The sequence below is a fragment of the Nerophis ophidion genome, linkage group LG12, assembly GCF_033978795.1.
Source record: "Nerophis ophidion isolate RoL-2023_Sa linkage group LG12, RoL_Noph_v1.0, whole genome shotgun sequence".
NCBI classification, from domain to species: Eukaryota; Metazoa; Chordata; class Actinopteri; order Syngnathiformes; family Syngnathidae; genus Nerophis; species Nerophis ophidion.
The window spans coordinates 66348909-66375362 of record NC_084622.1 but is presented as its reverse complement, the minus strand read 5'-3'; the positions used below and the strand labels follow the sequence as shown (position 1 = coordinate 66375362).

At 46.1% G+C, this 26454-nt stretch overlaps 1 protein-coding gene across 4 annotated transcripts in view; it reads left to right on the top strand.

The window, feature by feature from the left end:
- Nucleotides 1-24771, top strand: part of slc45a3 (solute carrier family 45 member 3) — a 143729-nt gene extending 118958 nt beyond the window's left edge. For 3 of the 4 annotated variants that reach the window (XM_061918016.1, XM_061918015.1, XM_061918018.1), the window contains 4 exons: nucleotides 1801-1991; nucleotides 16769-17438; nucleotides 19160-19425; nucleotides 19508-24771. In XM_061918016.1, coding sequence (XP_061774000.1) covers nucleotides 1801-1991; nucleotides 16769-17438; nucleotides 19160-19425; nucleotides 19508-19948 — 1568 coding nt within the window. In that variant the 3' untranslated portion in view covers nucleotides 19949-24771. The remainder of the gene's footprint in view (nucleotides 1-1800; nucleotides 1992-16768; nucleotides 17439-19159; nucleotides 19426-19507) is intronic. The other variant, XM_061918017.1, reaches the window with a different exon arrangement.
- Nucleotides 24772-26454: the final 1683 nt, after the last annotated feature.

Sequence of the window (26454 nt, the reverse complement as noted above, 5' to 3'; positions counted from 1 at the left end):
TGTTTGTGCGTGTGAACTAAGGAGAGAAGACCTCCGGCCAGCGAGAGGAATGATGAGAGCGACTGTGGCAGAAGTGAAGCACGGGCATGAATGTGTGCATACTAGCGCCAATGTCATTTGTCCCTGGAAATCCCAATCATGTTTTCTAATGACAATACTTCATGACACAAACCGCAGGCGTTTGTACAACAACACACAACTCTACTTAATGACTTGTTGCTGCAAAATATGATCAATGGTGGTTAGGGTTATTAAACCACCCTAAACACTTTTTATATGTAAAAGAAAGGTTTTGTCATTTTGTTTAATCAAAGCAACAACTTGAGGCAGCTTAATGTGGATTAACGTGGGCAGATTCAGATTCCAGAAAACACAGAGTGAGATGTTCTACCTCTTGTGCGAAACACAAATGCATAAAATGACTTAACACATTAAATGACGAGTAAAACATTTACAAACACAACAACCAACTTCTAAAACATTAAAACCGACTCTAAAACACACAAAATGACTCCGAAGAGATGCACAGTGACATCTAAAACGTAAATAACTCCTAAACACATAACAGGACTCCTAAAACTCATAAGACTCCTAAAACACATTAAGACTCCTAAAACACATTAAGACTCCTAAAACACATTAAGACTCCTAAAACACGTTAAAAACTCATAAAACATGGAAAAATACTCCTAAAAAAGTGTAAAAAGACTCCTAAAACAAATTTAAAAACAGATCCTAAAACACATAAAAAACCCTCATAAAACACGTAAAAATACTCCTAAAAGCATGTATAAAGACTCTTAAAACAAATGTAAAAACAGAAGGAGGTGTTTGCATCCTTTGTGAGCACATACACCTGGTGGCCTTGTAGGTGAACGTGAATGGAAGACCTGAAGGATGAAATAATTTCCGGGTGTGCATCATCAGTAGTGTTCCTCTGGGTCACTGGGGGGTTTGGGCCTAAACACTGTACACCCTCTCCAGAGGCGGCCAGCTACAGGATGATCAGACCTGAGCTTGCGAGCCAAGTCCAATTAGCCATGATAGTCACCTTGTTGGCAGACATATGCATGGCAGGGGTGTCCGGTTTACGGGTGTGCATCATCAGTAGTGTTCCTCTGGGTCACTGGGGGGTTTGGGCCTTAAACACTGTACACCCTCTCCAGAGGCGGCCAGCTACAGGATGATCAGACCTGAGCTTGCGAGCCAAGTCCAATTAGCCGTGATAGTCACCTTGTTGGCAGACATATGCATGGCAGGGGTGTCCGGTTCCCTGAGTCACATTTTGTTCTGCCTGAATTATTATAGTGTTCCCAATGTTAAAAGGATACAAATTTGGTAAATAAATAACCCCAAAATGTATATTTTGTTGATTTCTTACTGTAGCGAAAATGAACCGCAGCGCGAGCTCTAAACCGAGGTACGTACCGAACCAAATGTTTTGTGTACCGTTCCACGCCCGGTACAGGAGGCTTTTTCGGTTTTGTTTGATTGTCAATCTCTTTGCCTGAGATGCAGTCGTCTTTTTTCAAATGTCCTGAAGTGCATGTGTGCTGTGGACCCCCGTGTGCTCCAATTAGCTTGATGCTGCCATGTGTGGAGAATGACTGTGACACCATTCCTTCAGGCAGGAGGCCGTCTGTAAGAAGCAACATTCAGTAATGAAGATAGCAGTCCACTCCCTGCTAGGCTGTGGCAGTAAAAGCCAGGCCTGACTTGATATAATCCCCCACTCAGTCCTAATGTGAAGAAGATAGAGCATATTGAATTGGGCATTAATAAATAAGTTGTACTTCACAGGTATCGGTCCAGTCCTCGGCCTCCTCTTCGTCCCTCTAATCGGCTCCGCCAGCGACCACTGCAACAGCAGTTATGGCAGAAGGCGACCTTTCATCTGGCTCTTCTCTCTGGGAGTCCTCTTGGCACTTTTTATCATCCCCTATGCAGACGTCCTGGCTGCACGCTTTGCCTGGGGCGGACACACCTTACAGGTGGGTAACTTTGAACATCCTGATAATAGTGCATTTATCTGTAAGAAATATTCTGGTAAGTACAGAGACACGGTTGATTTAAGTTACTCAAAAAGGTTAATTATCTCTTCTTATTTACCGTATTTCTCGGACTATAAGTCACAGTTTTTTCCGTAGTTTGGCCGCAGGTGTGACTTAGACTCAGGAGCAACTTATGTGTGAAATTATTAACACATCGTAATACATCAAATAATATGTTATTTAGCTCATTCACGTAAGAGACTTTAATGCAGGGGTCGGGAACCTTTTTGGCTGAGAGAGCCATGAAAGCCAAATATTTCAAAATGTATTTCAGTGAGAGCCAAATCATATTTTTTAACACTCAATACAACAAAATGTGTGCATTTTTAAGTAAGACCAACATTTTTAGAGTATAATAAATCTTTTATTCTTTTTAATAACATTGTTATTCTGAACTAACCAATAATAAATCAAATGTCATGTCTGTTGATCATGTTTTTGTTTGGCCATGTGCTGTTTGTCCTTTGGACTCTTTAAGTTCCTGTTTTTTTCCCACTCCCTTGTCTGGTTTCCTTGGTTACTCATTTTGTCCACCTGTCTCTGGTGGACAAAATGCCCGCTCACCTGCTTCCCGAGCACTAATCAGAGGCAGTATTTAAGCTCGTCTTTGCCAGTCAGTCACCCTGGCGTCAATGTGATCTTTTCTTGCTCTGTGCTGACTTGTTTGATGCCTCGCCATAGTTTCGTGCTTCATGCCAAGTAAGTTTTGTTGATTTATGTTCATAGTCTGTTTATGCGTTAGCTTTGTTTTTTAGCCCAAGTTGTGCCTCCGCTGTGAGCGATTTTTGTTTGTATCTTTTTGTTAGTTTAAATGAAATCATGTTTTTACCTAAATGCCATGTCCCGAGTAGTCCGTCTGCCTTCCTGGGAGAACGACCCCCCCCCATCGTGACATAAAATACTTCTTACCATTAATGCGACTTCTTGAACAGGTGCGGTAGAAAATGGATGGATGGATTTAAATGCATGAGAATGTTTTCTATTTTGCACGTTATTTTTAGCACTGTGATTACCAGCGAAATTATTCATAATTATGGTGTTAAGCAATGTCAGCTAAGATTTATCTGAGAGCCAGATGCAGTCATCAAAAGAGCCACATCTGGCTCTAGAGCCACAGGTTCCCTACCCCTGGACTAGACGTATAAGATTTCATGGGATTTATGGATTAGGAGTGAGAGATAGTTTGGTAAAGGTATAGCATGTTCTATATGTTCTAGTTCTTTGAATGACTCTTACCATAATATGTTAGCTTAACATAGCAGGCACCTTGTTCACTATTCTTCATTTATTTTAAATTGCCTTTCAAATGTCTATTCTTGTTGTTGGGTTTAATCAAATAAATTTCCCCCCAAAAATGCGATTTTTCCCCATTCTGTCTCTCCCAGTTGAAGTGTACCTATGATGAAAATGACAGACCTCTGTCATCCTTTGAAGTGGGAGAACTTGCACAATCGCTGGCTGACTAAATACTTTTTGTCCCCACTGTATATCCGACACAAATATTGAGGACAAAGCCTTCACGTTTGCTGCTCCCTGGTCTTGGAATGACTTGCAGAAGGATCTGAGATTACCTGAACTGATTCATTACTTTGAGGGAATTTCAGTCCATTTTAAAGGATTGCGAAACCAGTTCAATTAGACAATGCACTTGGTTTTAAAATTGCTTTTACTGAAACATTGTATTTTTTAGGGATGCACCGAAATGAAAATTTGTGGCCGAAACCGAATAAAATTTGAGCACTTGGCCGAAGGCCGAATACCGAATAATGAATGCAGTTTTTCACAATTTTTTTATATTGCATAAATAGCCTAGAATACATTTTTAGACATGTTTTTCAAAGTAAATTCTTCTTGAATATTGACATTTTTTTAATATTCCAGTAGCCTTTGCTTTTCAAAAAAAGCACAGTTTTTTATTTATATTAGGCCTTCAAACAAAACATGCATTCCAAAAAAAAATAAAGTGCATTAAAGTGGATAAACCCACAACAAATGAATTATTGTCCTTTTGGCAAATGTCTGCTTAGCCACAGTAGATATGCTAATAATGTAAATCTCAATAAGTGTGTGCTTGTAACCTCATACACTTATACAGGTAGCCTACACAACAGGCTAATAATGTAAACAGAAGGCTTAAGTAAATCTCAATAAGTGTGTGCATGTAACCTCATACACTTATACAGGTAGCCTACACAACATATCCCAGGCCAGAACATATTTGTCAATAACAGTACTTCAGCTTCAGAATAAAAAGAAGGAAACTAACTATGTATGAAACAATTTTAATTACATTTATTTAAATATAAATAACTTTAGCCCGGTCTATTTGCCACATTTCAAACATCCTGGTGAATGTGTCGGCTATGGCTGCTGCTGTATGTGACTTTGTGAACTCCTGGGAGTGAAGTACAATCTTTTGTGAGGTGAAATCCTCGTCTAGCCGTTGTGCAGTTAAAGTCACCAGCATTGTGCAGTTAAAGTCACCAGCATCGTGCAGTTAAAGTCACCAGCATCGTGCAGTTAAAGTCACCAGCATTGTGCAGTTAAAGTCACCAGCATTGTGCAGTTAAAGTCACCAGCATCGTGCAGTTAAAGTCACCAGCATTGTGCAGTTAAAGTCACCAGCATTGTGCAGTTAAAGTCACCAGCATCGTGCAGTTAAAGTCACCAGCATTGTGCAGTTAAAGTCACCAGCATTGTGCAGTTAAAGTCACCAGCATTGTGCAGTTAAAGTCACCAGCATTGTGCAGTTAAAGTCACCAGCATCGTGCAGTTAAAGTCACCAGCATCGTGCAGTTAAAGTCACCAGCATTGTGCAGTTAAAGTCACCAGCATTGTGCAGTTAAAGTCACCAGCATCGTGCAGTTAAAGTCACCAGCATTGTGCAGTTAAAGTCACCAGCATTGTGCAGTTAAAGTCACCAGCATCGTGCAGTTAAAGTCACCAGCATTGTGCAGTTAAAGTCACCAGCATTGTGCAGTTAAAGTCACCAGCATCGTGCAGTTAAAGTCACCAGCATTGTGCAGTTAAAGTCACCAGCATTGTGCAGTTAAAGTCACCAGCATCGTGCAGTTAAAGTCACCAGCATTGTGCAGTTAAAGTCACCAGCATTGTGCAGTTAAAGTCACCAGCATTGTGCAGTTAAAGTCACCAGCATTGTGCAGTTAAAGTCACCAGCATCGTGCAGTTAAAGTCACCAGCATTGTGCAGTTAAAGTCACCAGCATTGTGCAGTTAAAGTCACCAGCATCGTGCAGTTAAAGTCACCAGCATTGTGCAGTTAAAGTCACCAGCATTGTGCAGTTAAAGTCACCAGCATTGTGCAGTTAAAGTCACCAGCATCGTGCAGTTAAAGTCACCAGCATCGTGCAGTTAAAGTCACCAGCATTGTGCAGTTAAAGTCACCAGCATTGTGCAGTTAAAGTCACCAGCATTGTGCAGTTAAAGTCACCAGCATCGTGCAGTTAAAGTCACCAGCATCGTGCAGTTAAAGTCACCAGCATTGTGCAGTTAAAGTCACCAGCATTGTGCAGTTAAAGTCACCAGCATCGTGCAGTTAAAGTCACCAGCATTGTGCAGTTAAAGTCACCAGCATTGTGCAGTTAAAGTCACCAGCATCGTGCAGTTAAAGTCACCAGCATTGTGCAGTTAAAGTCACCAGCATTGTGCAGTTAAAGTCACCAGCATCGTGCAGTTAAAGTCACCAGCATTGTGCAGTTAAAGTCACCAGCATTGTGCAGTTAAAGTCACCAGCATCGTGCAGTTAAAGTCACCAGCATTGTGCAGTTAAAGTCACCAGCATTGTGCAGTTAAAGTCACCAGCATTGTGCAGTTAAAGTCACCAGCATTGTGCAGTTAAAGTCACCAGCATCGTGCAGTTAAAGTCACCAGCATTGTGCAGTTAAAGTCACCAGCATTGTGCAGTTAAAGTCACCAGCATCGTGCAGTTAAAGTCACCAGCATTGTGCAGTTAAAGTCACCAGCATTGTGCAGTTAAAGTCACCAGCATTGTGCAGTTAAAGTCACCAGCATCGTGCAGTTAAAGTCACCAGCATCGTGCAGTTAAAGTCACCAGCATCGTGCAGTTAAAGTCACCAGCATCGTGCAGTTAAAGTCACCAGCATTGTGCAGTTAAAGTCACCAGCATTGTGCAGTTAAAGTCACCAGCATCGTGCAGTTAAAGTCACCAGCATCGTGCAGTTAAAGTCACCAGCATTGTGCAGTTAAAGTCACCAGCGTTGTGCAGTTAAAGTCACCAGCATTGTGCAGTTAAAGTCACCAGCATCGTGCAGTTAAAGTCACCAGCATTGTGCAGTTAAAGTCACCAGCATTGTGCAGTTAAAGTCACCAGCATTGTGCAGTTAAAGTCACCAGCATCGTGCAGTTAAAGTCACCAGCATCGTGCAGTTAAAGTCACCAGCATCGTGCAGTTAAAGTCACCAGCATTGTGCAGTTAAAGTCACCAGCATTGTGCAGTTAAAGTCACCAGCATTGTGCAGTTAAAGTCACCAGCATTGTGCAGTTAAAGTCACCAGCATTGTGCAGTTAAAGTCACCAGCATTGTGCAGTTAAAGTCACCAGCATTGTGCAGTTAAAGTCACCAGCATTGTGCAGTTAAAGTCACCAGCATTGTGCAGTTAAAGTCACCAGCATTGTGCAGTTAAAGTCACCAGCATCGTGCAGTTAAAGTCACCAGCATTGTGCAGTTAAAGTCACCAGCATTGTGCAGTTAAAGTCACCAGCATCGTGCAGTTAAAGTCACCAGCATTGTGCAGTTAAAGTCACCAGCATCGTGCAGTTAAAGTCACCAGCATTGTGCAGTTAAAGTCACCAGCATTGTGCAGTTAAAGTCACCAGCATTGTGCAGTTAAAGTCACCAGCATTGTGCAGTTAAAGTCACCAGCATTGTGCAGTTAAAGTCACCAGCATTGTGCAGTTAAAGTCACCAGCATCGTGCAGTTAAAGTCACCAGCATCGTGCAGTTAAAGTCACCAGCATTGTGCAGTTAAAGTCACCAGCATTGTGCAGTTAAAGTCACCAGCATCGTGCAGTTAAAGTCACCAGCATCGTGCAGTTAAAGCCATCATGCTGCTGGGGCTGACATCCGCCCTCCATATGTCTGTCGTGAAGCTGAAGTGAACATCTTCATGTTCAACCAAGAGCTGGTGGACGCGGGCTGCAACACTGTCATACATCCCGGTAAGCACACATCAGAGAACCACCGTCTGCTCGGCATTGTGTAACGGGGCCCAATGTGTAATTGTGTAACGGGGCCCAATGTGTAATTGTGTAACGGGGCCCAATGTGTAATCGTGTAACGGGGCCCAATGTGTAATCGTGTAACGGGGCCCAATGTGTAATCGTGTAACGGGGCCCAATGTGTAATCGTGTAACGGGGCCCAATGTGTAATTGTGTAACGGGGCCCAATGTGCTCCATGAGTCTCCGAAAGCCAACGTCCACGACACAAAATGGTTGATCATCCAAAGCCATAAACTCCATGACCTTCTTTGTAATTCTGTTTACTTTCGCACTGTCAGTCGCAAACTTCTTCAGCCACAGCCGTCTCTTTCTGGTACTCTGCATGCTTTTCTGGGTGTTTGGCTTTTAAATGATGAATGAAAGAAGTAGTGCTGAAGGTTTTTGCTGAGGCGCCTCCTCCAGACAGTTTGGCTGAACATTTGTTGCAAACTGCAAATATTTTCTCACTTTCCGACACTTTAAAATATCTCCACACTGCTGGCATTTTCCCGAAGGCGCCGGGTTACAACGTCACTGCACGTTGGTTGATTGCATCACCACGTCATTGCGTCACCGCGTCATTGCATCACCGCGTCATTGCCTCATTGCATCACCGCGTCATTGCATCACCGCGTCATTGCCTCATTGCATCACCGCGTCATTGCGTCACCGCGTCATTGCGTCACCGCGTCATTGCGTCACCGCGTCATTGCGTCACCGCGTCATTGCCTCATTGCGTCACCGCGTCATTGCATCACCGCGTCATTGCCTCATTGCATCACCGCGTCATTGCATCACCGCGTCATTGCCTCATTGCATCACCGCGTCATTGCATCACCGCGTCATTGCCTCATTGCATCACCGCGTCATTGCATCACCGCGTCATTGCCTCATTGCATCACCGCGTCATTGCATCACCGCGTCATTGCATCACCGCGTCATTGCCTCATTGCATCACCGCGTCATTGCATCACCGCGTCATTGCCTCATTGCATCACCGCGTCATTGCATCACCGCGTCATTGCATCATTGCATCACCGCGTCATTGCATCACCGCGTCATTGCCTCATTGCATCACCGCGTCATTGCATCACCGCGTCATTGCCTCATTGCATCACCGCGTCATTGCATCACCGCGTCATTGCCTCATTGCATCACCGCGTCATTGCATCACCGCGTCATTGCATCACCGCGTCATTGCATCACCGCGTCATTGCCTCATTGCATCACCGCGTCATTGCATCACCGCGTCATTGCATCACCGCGTCATTGCCTCATTGCATCACCGCGTCATTGCATCACCGCGTCATTGCATCACCGCGTCATTGCCTCATTGCATCACCGCGTCATTGCATCACCGCGTCATTGCCTCATTGCATCACCGCGTCATTGCATCACCGCGTCATTGCATCATTGCATCACCGCGTCATTGCATCACCGCGTCATTGCCTCATTGCATCACCGCGTCATTGCATCACCGCGTCATTGCCTCATTGCATCACCGCGTCATTGCATCACCGCGTCATTGCCTCATTGCATCACCGCGTCATTGCATCACCGCGTCATTGCATCACCGCGTCATTGCATCACCGCGTCATTGCCTCATTGCATCACCGCGTCATTGCATCACCGCGTCATTGCCTCATTGCATCACCGCGTCATTGCATCACCGCGTCATTGCCTCATTGCATCACCGCGTCATTGCATCACCGCGTCATTGCATCATTGCATCACCGCGTCATTGCATCACCGCGTCATTGCCTCATTGCATCACCGCGTCATTGCATCACCGCGTCATTGCCTCATTGCATCACCGCGTCATTGCATCACCGCGTCATTGCATCACCGCGTCATTGCCTCATTGCATCACCGCGTCATTGCATCACCGCGTCATTGCATCACCGCGTCATTGCCTCATTGCATCACCGCGTCATTGCATCACCGCGTCATTGCCTCATTGCATCACCGCGTCATTGCATCACCGCGTCATTGCCTCATTGCATCACCGCGTCATTGCATCACCGCGTCATTGCATCACCGCGTCATTGCATCACCGCGTCATTGCCTCATTGCATCACCGCGTCATTGCATCACCGCGTCATTGCATCACCGCGTCATTGCATCACCGCGTCATTGCCTCATTGCATCACCGCGTCATTGCATCACCGCGTCATTGCCTCATTGCATCACCGCGTCATTGCCTCATTGCATCACCGCGTCACTGCGTCATTGCATCACCGCGTCACGGCGTCATTGCGTCATTGCATCACCGCGTCACGGCGTCATTGCGTCACCGCGTCATTGCCTCATTGCATCACCGCGTCATTGCATCACCGCGTCATTGCATCATTGCATCACCGCGTCATTGCATCACCGCGTCATTGCATCACCGCGTCACTGCGTCATTGCGTCATTGCGTCATTGCATCACCGCGTCACGGCGTCATTGCGTCATTGCGTCATTGCGTCACCGCGTCATTGCGTCACACGCCACTATTCGGCCTTGCTTTTAACTCATTCCACTGAAGGCCGAATGTGGCTTTTTTTGCCATATTTAGCCGAATATATTTGGTTACCGATTAATGGGTGCATCCCCAGTATTTTTCTTGCCTTACCGTGTAAGTAATTCATATTTTTAACTTAGGTGTGTGACTGCTGCCGTTGTCATACAGTTTTTTGTTTCTTTAACTTTGTTTTGCTGCCCTATTGGCCAGATTTAATCACACTTGGTTTTTAACTGTTTAAATAAAGGATTTCGGTAATGATTGATTATCATCATATTGAGATATTATCAGAATCAGAATAGTTTTTATTGCCATTGTTTGAGAACGCGTTCACAAACTAGGATTTTGTCTTGGTGCAATCGTGTAACATAAAACACAGAATATAATAACCTGAGCTATCAGATCTTGTTATTATTTTTATATGTTGTCATTATTATCGTGATCACGAGACATGTCTTGCATATTGTATTATAAAGTACCCAGGTATACCTATCATGTTGGTTAAGTCGCCAATTCTATGTTTAGGGTTGAAAGTGATTCCTGATTTAAAGCAGATGTTTTGCAACTTGCTTAAAGTTACATTTTACCAACCCCAAAAATATATTGGGAACATCACGGCCTCTAAATTCACAATTTCTAATTACAATGCATGATTATTGTTGTTGGTCTCCTCTCTGAGCTGCTACCTTACCGTGGTAGAGGAGTTTGCGTGTCCCAATGATCCTAGGAGCTATGTTGTCTGGGGGTTTTCATGCCCCCTGGTAGGGTCTCCCAAGACAAACAGGTCCTAGGTGAGTGATCAGACAAAGAGCAGCTCAAAGACTTCTATGGAATTACAACGAAATGAACCCAGATTTCCCTCGCCCGGACGTGGGTCACCGGGGCCCCGCTCTGGAGCCAGGCCCGGAGTTGGGGCACGATGGCGAGCGCCTGGTGGTCGGGCCTGTTCCCATGGGGCCCGGCCGGGCACAGCCCGAAGAGGCAACGTGGGTCATCCCTCCAATGGGCTCACCACTCATAGGAGGGGCCATAGAGGTCGGGTGCATTGTGAGCTGGGCGGCAGCCGAAGGCAGGGCACTTGGCGGTCCGATCCTCGGCTACAGAAGCTAGCTCTTGGGACGTGGAACGTCACCTCACTGGGGGGGAAGGAGCCTGAGCTAGTGCGCGAGGTAGAGAAGTTCCGGCTGGATATAGTCGGACTCACCTCGACGCACAGCAAGGGCTCTGGAACCAGTTCTCTCGAGAGGGACTGGACCCTCTTCCACTCTGGCGTTGCCGGCAGTGAGAGGCGACGGGCTGGGGTGGCAATTCTGGTTGCCCCCCGGCTCAAAGCCTGTACGTTTGAGTTCAACCCAGTGGACGAGAGGGTAGCTTCCCTTCGCCTTCGGGTGGGGGGACGGGTCCTGACTGTTGTTTGTGCTTATGCACCAAACAGCAGTTCAGAATACCCACCCTTTTTGGGTACACTCGAGGGAGTACTGGAAAGTGCTCCTCCGGGTGATTCCCTTGTCCTACTGGGAGACTTCAACGCTCATGTTGGCAACGACAGTGAAACCTGGAGAGGCGTGATTGGGAAGAATGGCCGCCCGGATCTGAACCCGAGTGGTGTTTTGTTATTGGACTTTTGTGCTCGTCACAGTTTGTCCATAACAAACACCATGTTCAAACATAAGGGTGTCCATATGTGCACTTGGCACCAGGACACCCTAGGCCGCAGTTCCATGATCGACTTTGTAGTTGTGTCATCGGATTTGCGGCCTTATGTTTTGGACACTCGGGTGAAGAGAGGGGCGGAGCTTTCTACCGATCACCACCTGGTGGTGAGTTGGCTGCGATGGTGGGGGAGGATGCCGGACAGACCTGGCAGGCCCAAACGCATTGTGAGGGTCTGCTGGGAACGTCTGGCAGAGTCTCCTGTCAGAGAGAGTTTCAATTCACACCTCCGGGAGAACTTTGAACATGTCACGAGGGAGGTGCTGGACATTGAGTCCGAGTGGACCATGTTCCGAACCTCTATTGTCGAGGCGGCTGATTGGAGCTGTGGCCGCAAGGTTGTTGGTGCCTGTCGTGGCGGTAATCCCAGAACCCGTTGGTGGACACCAGCAGTGAGGGATGCCGTCAAGCTGAAGAAGGAGTCCTATCGGGTTCTTTTGGCTCATAGGACTCCGGAGGCAGTGGACGGGTACCGACGGGCCAAGCGGTGTGCAGCTTTAGCGGTTGCGGAGGCAAAAACTCGGACATGGGAAGAGTTCGGGGAAGCCATGGAAAACGACTTCCGGACGGCTTCGAAGCGATTCTGGACCACCATACGGCGCCTCAGGAAGGGGAAGCAGTGCACTATCAACACCGTGTATGGTGCGGATGGTGTTCTGCTGACTTCGACTGCGGATGTTGTGGATCGGTGGAGGGAATACTTCGAAGACCTCCTCAATCCCACCAACACGTCTTTCTTTGAGGAAGCGGTGCCTGGGGAATCTGTAGTGGACTCTCCTATTTCTGGGGCTGAGGTCGCTGAGGTAGTTAAAAAGATCCTCGGCGGCAAGGCCCCGGGGGTGGATGAGATCCGCCCGGAGTTCCTTAAGGCTCTGGATGCTGTGGGGCTGTCTTGGTTGACAAGACTCTGCAGCATCGCGTGGACATCGGGGGCGGTACCTCTGGATTGGCAGACCGGGGTGGTGGTCCCTCTCTTTAAGAAGGGGGACCGGAGGGTGTGTTCCAACTATCGTGGGATCACACTCCTCAGCCTTCCCGGTAAGGTTTATTCAGGTGTACTGGAGAGGAGGCTTCGCCGGATAGTCGAACCTCGGATTCAGGAGGAACAGTGTGGTTTTCGTCCTGGTCGTGGAACTGTGGACCAGCTCTATACTCTCGGCAGGGTTCTTGAGGGTGCATGGGAGTTTGCCCAACCAGTCTACATGTGCTTTGTGGACTTGGAGAAGGCATTCGACCGTGTCCCTCGGGAAGTCCTGTGGGGAGTGCTCAGAGAGTATGGGGTATCGGAATGTCTTATTCTGGCAGTCCGCTCCCTGTATGATCAGTGTCAGAGCTTGGTCCGCATTGCTGGCAGTAAGTCGGACACGTTTCCAGTGAAGGTTGGACTCCGCCAAGGCTGTCCTTTGTCACCGATTCTGTTCATAACTTTTATGGACAGAATTTCTAGGCGCAGCCAAGGCGTTGAGGGGTTCCGGTTTGGTGGCCACGGGATTAGGTCTCTGCTTTTTGCAGATGATGTAGTCCTGATGGCTTCATCTGACCGGGATCTTCAGCTCTCACTGGATCGGTTCGTAGCCGAGTGTGAAGCGACCGGAATGAGAATCAGCACCTCCAAGTCCGAGTCCATGGTTCTCGCCCGGAAAAGGGTGGAGTGCCATCTCCGGGTTGGGGAGGAGACCCTGCCCCAAGTGGAGGAGTTCAAGTACCTAGGAGTCTTGTTCACGAGTGAGGGAAGAGTGGATCGTGAGATCGACAGGCGGATCGGTGCGGCGTCTTCAGTAATGCGGACGTTGTATCGATCCGTTGTGGTGAAGAAGGAGCTGAGCCGGAAGGCAAAGCTCTCAATTTACCGGTCGATCTACGTTCCCATCCTCACCTATGGTCATGAGCTTTGGGTCATGACCGAAAGGATAAGATCACGGGTACAAGCGGCCCAAATGAGTTTGGGTCTCTCCCTTAGAGATAGGGTGAGAAGCTCTGCCATCCGGGAGGAGCTCAACGTAAAGCCGCTGCTCCTCCACATTGAGAGGAGCCAGATGAGGTGGTTCGGGCATCTGGTCAGGATGCCACCCGAACGCCTCCCTAGGGATGTGTTTAGGGCACGTCCAACCGGTAGGAGGCCACAGGGAAGACCCAGGACACGTTGGGAAGACTATGTCTCCCGGCTGGCCTGGGAACGCCTCGGGATCCCCCGGGAAGAGCTAGACGAAGTGGCTGGAGATAGGGAAGTCTGGGCTTCCCTGCTTAGGCTGCTGCCCCCGCGACCCGACCTCGGATAAGCGGAAGATGATGGATGGATGGATGGATTATTGTTGGTCTCCCCGAGTAGAAAGTCTGGTGTTCAGGCTGTCTTGTGCACATTCACCAGAGCCTTAGCACTCACACAAAAGTAGTCCCAGAGAAGCCATCTAACAATTCACATTCATGTTGTCATGCTAGAATATACATTCAGTGGTAGCCTATGTTAGCAGCTAAACTTTGCCCCCCCCCCAAAAAAGGGCTATCATGAGCTGACAACAAACAGAACTGATGTGTTACGTGGACATAGTTCTCGTCTTCAAAGCCAGAAGAAAGCGTGATAAAATGCTTACAACACATTTCGCCATCGAGGCAGCTGCGTAAAAGTTGCAAAAGTTTAAAGGCCTACTGAAATGAGATGTTCTTATTTAAACGGGGATAGCAGCTCCATTCTATGTGTCATACTTCATCATTTCACCATATTTTTGCTGAAAGGATTTAGTAGAGAACATCCACCATAAAGTTTGCAACTTTTGGTCACTAATAAAAAAGCCTTGCCTGTAGCGGAAGTAGCAGACGATGTGCGCGTGATGTCACGGGTTGTGGAGCTCCTCACATCTGAACATTGTTTATAATCATGGCCACCAGCAGCGAGAGCGATTCGGACGGAGAAAGCGACGATTTCCCCATTAATTTGAGCAAGGATGAAGGATCCATGGATGAGGAAAGTGATAGGTGAAGGACTACAAGAAAAAAAAAGACGAGGGCAGTGGGAGCGATTCAGATGTTATTAGACACATTTACTAGGATAATTCTGGAAAATCCCCTATCTTCTTATTGTGTTACTAGTGTTTTAGTGAAATTATATGGTCGTACCTGAAAGTCGGGGGGGTGTGGCCATGGGTGTGGTGACCGCCAGTGTCTCTGAGGAAAGCCATGTTTCTCGACGAGCCGAAGCGAAGGCAGCTGTTGGGTGCGGGCTGCGATTCTTCCCCCCCCCAATCCACGGTGGAATCATCCCACGTTCGGGGGCGGCCGGTCGGAGGAGGCAAGAGAGTCCGCAGCTGCCTCTGACAGGTCCACGAGGAACGACGCAGGCTCTCCGCTCATGTCTACGGAAAGAGCCGACTTATTAGCACAATTTTCTCACCGAAACCTGCCGGTAGACATGTGGTAGGGAACCATGTTCGCTTGACCGCTTTGTTCCATAGTAAAGCATCTTTGTCATGTTTAGGGAATGTAAACAAGGAAACACTGGCTGTGTTTGTGTTGCTAAAGGCAGCTGCAATACACCGCTTCCCACCTACATCTTTCTTCTTTGACGTCTCCATTATTAATTGAACAAATTGCAAAAGATTCAGCAACACAGATGTCCAAAATACTGTATAATTATGCCATTAAAGCAGACGACTTATATCTTGAATCGGGCTGGAAAATAATGTCCGCTACAACCTGACACGTCAAACGCACACGTCAACATAAGCGTCATCATACTGCAACGTTTTCAAGAGGATACTTCGTGGGAAATTTAAAATTGCAATTTAGTAAAGTAAAGCGGCCGTATTGTCATGTGTTGCAATGTTAATATTTCATCATTGATATATAAACTATCAGAATATTGTCATGTGTTGCAATGTTAATATTTCATCATTGATATATAAACTATCAGAATATTGTCATGTGTTGCAATGTTAATATTTCATCATTGATATATAAACTATCAGACTGCGTGGTCGCTAGTAGTGGCTTTCAGTAGGCCTTTAATGACAGCAGTATGATGGTTCTATGTGTCTACATTCAAACATTCTTCTTCTTAATATATGCTACTTTTAAACTTTCATGCAGAGACGGAAACCACAATTAAGTTAATTGACCAAAACTGTATTTATTAAACATTTATTAATCAGTGGCACAAACATTCATGTCATTTCAAAACAGAAAGTGCAAGATTGTCAGACATTTTAAAACAAGCTATTAGTGCACTTTTGTGCATGATGTCACTAAGATGAAATATCAAAACAACACTAAATTAAAGTGCACTTTTTGTACAGAACGTCACTACAATAGTTTAAAACAAATAAAGTGCACTTTTGTGCATGATGTCACACAAGATATTTCAATAAGCGTCAAATAAAAATAAGCTACATAATAGGAAACCAAATAGTGTATGTCCTTCACTATGTGGTAGGTTCCTGCACACGTTATCTCCTTCTGTTGTTGACTAGTTTTTCATATGGTGTTGATCTGGAAATGTTTGCTTGGGCATTTTGTTGGTGTGGCACTAAACGGAGATGTTGACATGTGGAGTTTCAAGCACTCTTTATTCTCTAGCGGCTGACTTTTCAAATGATGCTACTTTTTGCCATATAATTGTTCAAGGGATTCCCGCTTGAAGCCTAACCACCGCCAGACGATGGACCCCCTGCTGTTTGTCTTAGGAATGAATTATTCCTCCATTTGTGACCAGATTCCCACCTTCTCTCTCTTGTATTACCACTCGCAATGCACCGTTAGCATCACAGCTAATGTTACCCATGCTGCTACCTCTCTGCGACAGTAGTGAGGTTATGTAAGAAGGTGCGCTTGTTTTAAGTCTCTGTGAGAAGGAGAGACGAAAAGAAAGAGTGCAAAAAGCCTGCAGTGTAATGCCCGCAGCTAAAAGCAACTCCGTGAGAACGTTTACTGGAATAAATGATAAATGGGTTGTACTTGTATAGCACTTTTCTACCTTCAAGGTACTCAAAGCGCTTTGACACTACTTCCACATTCACACACTGATGGAGGGAGCTGCCATGCAAGGCGCTAACCAGCACCCATCAGGAGCAAGGGTGAAGTGTCTTGCTCAAGGACACAACAGACGTGAGGAGGTTGGTACTAGGTGGGGATTGAACCAGGGACCCTCGGGTTGCGCACGGCCACTCCCCCACCGTGCCATGCGTAGTCATTTTCTATATCGCCCAAAGACAAAGCTGCGACATATCTCCCAGCCCAACCTTCAAACTTACATTATTTCTTTGATTTCAGGTGGCTTTCCTTATCCTTGGAGTGGGTCTCCTGGACTTTTGTGGACAAGTATGCTTCACACCATTGGAGGCTCTGTTGTCCGACCTCTATCGAGACGGGGAGGACTGCAACCTGGCCTTCGCAATGTTCTCCTTCATGGTCAGCTTGGGAGGCTGCGTGGGATACTTGCTTCCTGCCATAGACTGGAGACATAGCCTGCTCGCCGTTTACCTCGGAGGCCAGGCCCAGTGCCTCTTCTTTCTCCTCATCTTCATCTTCGTCTCCAGTGTACTCATCACTATGAAAGTGTCCGACTCTACTGAGCCCTCCAGCGCCATCAGCCGCTCCCCAACCCTGGAGTCTCTGCTGGACTCAGGCGGCGCTACAATGGAGTCCGACCAGTGTGGCGTGTCTCGCCCCTGCTGCTGCGTGTTGAAGTGCAAGCTGAGGCTGCTGAAGACAGGACCGTTGCTGTGTTTGCTAAGAACATGCGCTTCCATGGCTCCCGCCATCTACAGAAGCTACTGCCATGTCCCCAGGGTGATGTGGCAGCTGTGTGTGGCTCACCTCTGCAACTGCATGGCCGTCATGTCCTTCATGCTCTTCTTCACAGTCTTTGTAGGGGAAGGCCTGTACAGTGGTGTGCCCAACGCTGAACCAGGAAGTGTGCCCAAACAAAGATATGATGAAGGTGAGTCTGCTTTTCTTTCTTTCTTTGGAAAAGGTACACTGAGAGTAAAAAGTATTTGATCCCTTGCTGATTTTGTTGGTTTGCCCACTAATAAAGACATGATCATTCTATACTTTTAATGCTAGATGTATTCTAACATGGAGAGATAGAATATCAACACGAAAATCCAGAAAATAACTTTCGAGAATATATTTTAATTGATTTGTATTTCATTGAGGGAAATAAGTATTGATCCCTCTAGACAAAAGCAGTTAATACTTGCTGGCAAAGCCTTTGTTTGCAAGCACAGCGGTCAGACGTCTGTGGGAGTTGACCACAAGGTTAGCACACATATCAGGGGGAAGTTGGGCCCACTCTTCTTTGCAGATCCTCTCCAGATCATTCAGGTTGGTGGGCTGTCGCTTGGCAACTCGGACCTTCAGCTCCCTATAGGATTGAGGTCCGGAGACTGGCTGGGCCACTCCAGGACCTTAATATGGTTCTTCTTCAGCCACTCCTTTGTTGCCTTTGCTGTACGCTTTGGATGGTTGTCATGTTGGAAGACCCAACCACGGCCCATCTTCAGCTTCCTGGCAGAGGGGAGGAGCTTGTCCCTCAAGACTGCACGGTACATGGCTCCATCCATCTTCCACTGATGCGGTGTAGTAGTCCTGTGTCCTTGGCAGAGAAGCACCCCCAAAACATAATGCTTCCACCTCCATGCTTGATGGTGGCCACAGTGTTCTTTGGGTCATAGGCAGCATTTTTCTTTCTCCACACATGACGTGTAGATCCATCCATCCATCCATCATCTTCCGCTTATCCGAGGTCGGGTCGCGACGTGTAGAGTTTAGGCCAAATACTTCAATTTTGGTCTGGTCTGACCATAGAACCTTCTCCCAATCACTTTGTGCATCTTTGAGGTGATCATTGGCATACTTTGGGCGGGCCTCCACATGTTCCTTCTTAAGATGGGGTACCTTTCGGGCACTGCAGGATTTTAACCCACTCCGTGGCAAAGTGTTGCCAACTGTTTTCCTGGTGACTGTGGTCCCAGCTGCCTTGAGGTCATTCACTAACTCCTGCTGAGTGCTTGCAGGACCATTTCTCACAGTTCTCATGATCATTGCAACCCCACCAGGTGAAATCTTCTGTGGAGCACCAGATCCAGGTCTGTTGATGGTCATGTTATACTTTTTACATTTTCTAACAGTTGCACCAATGGTTGTTACTTTGATTCCCAGCATCTTGCTAATGTTTTTGTAGCCCATTCAACTGGTGGTGTTTGGAGGAAGAAGAATACTGAGTTGCATCCCAAGGACACCATACCTACTGTGGAGCATGGGGGTGGAAACATCATGCTTTGGGGCTGTTTTTCTGCTAAGGGGACAGGACGATTTATCCGTGTTGAGGAAAGAATGAATGGGGCCATGTATCCTGAGATTTGGAGCCAAAACCTCCTTCCATCAGTGAGAGCTTTGAATGCTTGACCAAATACTTATTTTCCACCATCATTTACAAATAAATTCTTTGAAATTCTTACAATGTGAATTCTTGGATTGTTTTCCCACATTCTGTCTCTCCTAGTTGAAGTGTACCTATGATGAAAATGACAGACCTCTGTCATCATTTGAAGTGGGAGAACTTGCACAATCGCTGGCTGACTTAATACTTTTTGGCCCCACTGTATGACGACACGATTCAAAAGCAAACAAATGCTAACTCAAGTTACCTTCTTTCAGGCGTCCGCATGGGAAGTCTGGGTTTGTTCCTGCAGTGCGCTACCTCCACCTTCTTCTCCATGGTCATGAGTCGCATGGTTGACCACTTCGGGTCTCGCCAGGTGTACTTGAGCGGCATGGTGAGCTTCACCGCCTCCGCTCTGGTCATCTGCCTCTCCAAAAGCGTGGCGCTGGTCACGATCATGGCCGCCCTCACCGGCTACGCCTACGCCACCCTGCAGACTTTGCCCTACACCCTCACCTGCCTCTACCACAAAGACAAGAAGGTGAGCAGTCGCACCATGAGGGTTTAGTCGGGGAAGGCCTGTGGGATGCTAGCTGAAGATTGCTCGTCTTCTCCAATTGCAGGTGTTCATGCCAAAAAGGAAAACCAAACGCCTGCATCAAAACGGCGTCAAAAACCTAACCAAGCGGGACTATCTGGCGGCTGCAGAAGAGGGACTCACAAACGCCGCTGGCACGTCCTTCTACTGCCAGGACGCTTACTTCTCCGCTTCCCTCAGTCACAACGGAATCACGGAACAGGACCAGCTGGAGTTAGGATATGAAAATCGCGGCGTGGGTTTAGACTTTGCCATTTTGGACAGCACCTTCCTCCTCGCTCAGGTGATCCCCACCCTTTTTATGGGCGCCATTGCCCAATTGGCGCAGTCCGTCACGGCGTACATGGCCTGCTCCGCTGTCTTGGGCGTCGTCGGCATCTATTTTGCCACCCACATCGTTTTTGACCAGAAGGACCTCAAAGGCCGAGACTTGGACGGGAAACCCCTGGGGAAGGTTGTTGAATAATCCACGAGGAAGGTTGCGGAATAATCCACGGGGAAGGTTGCGGAATAATCCACGGGGAAAATTGTGGAATAATCCACAGGGAAGGTTGCGGAATAATCCACGGGGAAGGTTGCGGAATAATCTACGAGGAAGGTTGTGGAATAATCCACGGGGAAGGTTGCGGAATAATCCACGGGGAAGGTTGCGGAATAATCCACGGGGAAGGTTGCGGAATAATCCACGGGGAAGGTTGCGGAATAATCCACGGGGAAGGTTGCGGAATAATCCACGGGGAAGGTTGCGGAATAATCCACGGGGAAGGTTGCGGAATAATCCACAAACAGTTTCCCTGCGGGCGGAGAGGAGGTCAACAATGCACTAAAAGATAGTTTGGTATCCCAGGTATCTGGTATCCATTTTATTGCATTCTTTTTAAAGAGCACCTTATCAAGTGTGCCAGTAGGGGGCAGTGGAGATGAAAAGTGAACATATCAACAACAACGTGCAGCTGCATCAATGACTCCTGTTAATAATACATAACTACTTGCAGGGTATTTACATGCTTTTACTTTGGTACCAAGACCCCTCATCAGCTTCCTTTACAGTGCAGGACTAACCCTTTACACTCAGTTCTTGGTCAGGGCATTGAATCAGGTTGTCTTAGAAGACTCTCATCGGTTCTTGCTGAAAGACTCAAGCTGTCCTATCTAGTCATGAGAAAGAACCGTTGAAGCCTTGAATGAATCGTTCACAACTGGACTGTCCAGGTTGTCTTAGAAGACTATTTCATCGGTTCTTGTTTGAAACTCGAGCTGTCCTATCTAGTCATGAAAAACAATGGATATCCTTTAATAAAGTGATCACTACTGGACTGTCCAGGTTGTCTTAGGAGACTATTTAATCGGTTCTTGCCGGAGAACTTGGTCTGTCCTATCCAGTCATGGGAAAAAGAACCGATGAAGCCTCTAATAAATCGTTCACAACTGGACTGTCCAGCTTGTCTTAGAAGACTATTTCATCGGTCTTGTTTAAAACTTGAGCTGTCCTATCTAGTCATGATATAGAACAGATGAAGCCTCTAATAAAGTGATCACTAGTGGACTGTCCAGATTGTCTTAGAAGACTATTTCATCGGGTCTTGTTCAAAACTCGAGCTGTCCTATGTAGTCATGAAAAAGAACCAATGAAGCCTCTAATCAATTGTTTGCAATTGGACTGTCCAGGTTGTCTTAGAAGACTATTTCATCGGTTCTTGTTTAAAACTGGAGCTGTCCGATCTAGTCATGAGAAAGAACCGATGAAGCCTTGAATGAATCGTTCACAACTGGACTGTCCAGGTTGTCTTAGAAGACTATTTGATCGGTTCTTGTTTAAAACTCCAGCTGTCCTCTCTAGTCATGATAAAGAACAGATGAATCGTTGAAAACTCGACTGTTCAGGTTGTCTTAGACTATTTCATCGGCTCTTGCTGAAAGACTCAAGCTGTCCTATCTTGTCATGAGAAAGAAGCGATGAAGCCTCTGATGAATTGATGACTACTGGACTGTTTAGGCTGCCTTCTAAGGTATTTCACATCTCTAAGCAGGGTTCCTCACTACATGCTCAAGACTAAAGCTGTCCTATCTTGTCTTGAGCATGAACCGTTGCAGCAAACTGGGAGTCGTTGTAAACTTTACATGGACTCTCACTGTGCTTTTTGAAGTTGAATGAAGGTTTCTCTGGCTCCTTCTAAGTAGGTCAGTTAAAGACATCTCTTTTGACTCGTTATAAAGCTGTCCTATCTTGTCTTGGGCTTGGACGTCCTGCAAGACAACTTTTTAACAGTTTTCTGAGTTCAAGCTGGAGATGCCTTCTCCTCCAGTGGCCGTTGTTGCCCACAAACATGCAGATGTTTTGACTGCAAGTCCTGCTGCTGCCTGGCAAGACTTCTGGTCTTCATCGCTCAGGTTGAATGTCATGCCTTCATTCAGAAGAACATCTGTAACACCGGGGCGGCATAGCTCGGTTGGTAGAGCGGCCGTGTCAGTAACTTGAGGGTTGCAGGTTCGATTCCCGCTTCCGCCATCCTAGTCACTGCCGTTGTGTCCTTGGGCAAGACACTTGACCCACCTGCTCCCAGTGCCACCCACACTGCTTTAAATGGAACTTAGATATTGGCTTTCACTATGTAAAGCGCTTTGAGTCACTAGAGAAAAGCGCTATATAAATATAATTCACTTCACTTCCATTTTCTCACATCATTGCACTCCTTTGACAATCTTGGACTGGAGCAAGTGAAGATAGTCCACACTGATGTAGGCTAGAAAATATGCTTTCATTAGAGCGTGTTTCTATCTGCTCGGGTTCTACTTGGGCAAAAGCAAACATGGATGGTTGCACAATCAGTTAAGTGCCTGTGGGTTTTATAGACTTTTGTACACATGTTTTTTATTTATGATACTTTTATGTCAAGAAGAAACAATTGTTTGTAATTATTGGCCTGGAGCATCCGCTGGAGGTGCGATGGAAAAGGGCTATTTTTGTGAAAAAGATAAATTATTTGTATAGACGTGCTGAGGTATTTGAGAAATGTTCTTTGCTACTCCTTGCCTTTTATTACCACTAAACTCAAGTACATAGAAGTTTGGGAAATTGTGTTCGATGTAAATATAAATGGAATACAATGATTTGAAAATCCTTTCCCACAAGATATTTGATGTTCAAACTCATAATCTGTATTGTTTTTGCAAATAATAATTAACTTAGAATTTCATGGCTGCAACACGTGCCAAAGTAGTTGGGAAAGGGCATGTTCACCACTGTGTTACATCACCTTTTCTTTTAACAACACTCAATAAACGTTTGGGAACTGAGGAAACTAATTGTTGAAGCTTTGAAAGTGGAATTCTTTCCCATTCTTGTTTTATGTAGAGCAGGGGTCGGGAACCTTTTTGGCTGAGAGAGCCATGAAAGCCAAATACTTCAAAATGTATTTCCGTGAGAGCCATATCATATTTTTTAACACTGAATACAACCAAATGCGTGCATTTTTTAAGTAAGACCAACATTTTTAGAGTATAATAAGTCTCTAATTCTTTTGAATAACATTATTTCTTGAACAGATGCGGTAGAAAACGGATGGATGGATTAAAATGTATGAGAATGTTTTATATTTTCAACATTATTTTGAACATTGTGATTACCAGCGGAATTATTCATGACTTATCCTGTTAAGCGATGTCAGCTAAGATTTATCTGAGAGCCAGATGCAGTCATCAAAGGAGCCACATCTGGCTCTAGAACCATAGCTTCCCTACCCCTGATGTAGAGCTTCAGTCGTTCAACAGTCCGGGGTAGGGCTGGGCGATATGGCCTTTTTTTAATACCGCGTTATTTTTAGGCCATATTTTTAGGCAATAATACGATATTTTGCCTTGGCCTCGAATGAACCCTCGAAACATATAACCACAGCAGTATGATGATTCTATGTGTCTACATTCAAATATTCTTCTTCATGCTGCACTAATATATGCTACTTTTAAACTTTCATGCAGAAAAGGAAATCATAACTAAGTCAATTCATCAAAACTGTATTAAAGTTATTAGCTGATGACCCTTCAAATGATGCTACATATTAGCAGTAATGCTACTCTTGGTAGCAACGCTTGTGCCCCAAACTTGACAAATTAAAGTTGTTTATTCGACATATTCCCGCTTGAAGCCGAACCACCGCTGTTTTTCTTGGGAATTAAGTCTTCCTTCATTTGTTACCAGATTCGCACCTTCTTTCCCTCGCAACAACCCGCTAGCATCACAGCTAACGTTAGCCATGCCGCTACCTCTCCGCTGGGCGAGGGCGTGTACGTATGACGTGACAGAAAGTGATGTATGAATGTGCGCCTGCTTGTCTGTGAGGTGACACCGTTGTGTCCTTGGGCAGGACACTTCACCCTTGCCCCCGGTGCCGCTCACACTGGTGAATGAATGATGAATGAATGATTGGTGGTGGTGGGAGGGGCCGTAGGTGCAAACTGGCAGCCACGCTTCATTCAGTCTACCCCACAGATGTAGCTTACCACCACCAGGTGTGAATGAAAGATGGCTTCCCACTTCTCTGTGAGCGCTTTGAGTATCTAACAATAGGAAAGCACGATATAAATCTAATCCATTATTATTATTATTATTCCACAGGAAAGAGTGAGGAGATTGTAATGCCCGCAGCTGCGTGAGAACATCTACTCCAATATTACGATTTAGTCATTTTCTATATCACACAGAGACAAACCCGCGATATATCAAGTATGTCAATATATCACCCAGCCCTAGTCTAGGGTCGCCTCTGTCCTATCTTACGCTTCATAATGCGTCACACATTTTCCATGGGAGACAGGTCTGGACTGCAGGCGGGCCAGGAAAGTACCCAAACTCTTTTTTTTACTGAGCCACGCTGTTGTAACACCTGTTTTGCTGAAATAAGCAGGGGCGTCATGATAACGTCACTTGGATGACAACATATGTTGCTCCAAAACCTGTATGTACCTTTCAGCATTAATGGTGCCTTCACACATGTGTAAGTTACCCATGTCTTGGGCACTAATACACCCCCATACCATCACACATGTGTAAGTTACCCATGTCTTGGGCACTAATACACCCCCATACCATCACACATGTGTAAGTTACCCATGTCTTGGGCACTAATACACCCCCATACCATCACACATGTGTAAGTTACCCATGTCTTGTTCACTAATACACCCCCATACCATCACACATGTGTAAGTTACCCATGTCTTGGGCACTAATACACCCCCATACCATCACACATGTGTAAGTTACCCATGTCTTGGGCACTAATACACCCCCATACCATCACACATGTGTAAGTTACCCATGCCTTGTTCACTAATACACCCCCATACCATCACACATGTGTAAGTTACCCATGTCTTGTTCACTAATACACCCCCATACCATCACACATGTGTAAGTTACCCATGTCTTGGGCACTAATACACCCCCATACCATCACACATGTGTAAGTTACCCATGTCTTGTTCACTAATACACCCCCATACCATCACACATGTGTAAGTTACTCATGCCTTGGGCACTAATACACCCCCATACCATCACACATGTGTAAGTTACCCATGTCTTGTTCACTAATACACCCCCATACCATCACACATGTGTAAGTTACCCATGTCTTGTTCACTAATACACCCCCATACCATCACACATGTGTAAGTTACCCATGTCTTGGGCACTAATACACCCCCATACCATCACACATGTGTAAGTTACCCATGTCTTGGGCACTAATACACCCCCATACCATCACACATGTGTAAGTTACCCATGTCTTGGGCACTAATACACCCCCATACCATCACACATGTGTAAGTTACCCATGCCTTGGGCACTAATACACCCCCATACCATCACACATGTGTAAGTTACCCATGTCTTGGGCACTAATACACCCCCATACCATCACACATGTGTAAGTTACCCATGTCTTGGGCACTAATACACCCCCATACCATCACACATGTGTAAGTTACCCATGCCTTGTTCACTAATACACCCCCATACCATCACACATGTGTAAGTTACCCATGTCTTGTTCACTAATACACCCCCATACCATCACACATGTGTAAGTTACCCATGTCTTGGGCACTAATACACCCCCATACCATCACACATGTGTAAGTTACCCATGTCTTGTTCACTAATACACCCCCATACCATCACACATGTGTAAGTTACTCATGCCTTGGGCACTTATACACCCCCATACCATCACACATGTGTAAGTTAGTCATGCCTTGTTCACTAATACACCCCCATACCATCACACATGTGTAAGTTACCCATGCCTTGGGCACTAATACACCCCCATACCATCACACATGTGTAAGTTACCCATGTCTTGGGCACTAATACACCCCCATACCATCACACATGTGTAAGTTACCCATGTCTTGGGCACTAATACACCCCCATACCATCACACATGTGTAAGTTACCCATGCCTTGGGCACTAATACACCCCCATACCATCACACATGTGTAAGTTACCCATGTCTTGGGCACTAATACACCCCCATACCATCACACATGTGTAAGTTACCCATGTCTTGGGCACTAATACACCCCCATACCATCACACATGTGTAAGTTACCCATGCCTTGTTCACTAATACACCCCCATACCATCACACATGTGTAAGTTACCCATGTCTTGTTCACTAATACACCCCCATACCATCACACATGTGTAAGTTACCCATGTCTTGGGCACTAATACACCCCCATACCATCACACATGTGTAAGTTACCCATGTCTTGGGCACTAATACACCCCCATACCATCACACATGTGTAAGTTACCCATGTCTTGGGCACTAATACACCCCCATACCATCACACATGTGTAAGTTACCCATGTCTTGGGCACTAATACACCCCCATACCATCACACATGTGTAAGTTACCCATGTCTTGGGCACTAATACACCCCCATACCATCACACATGTGT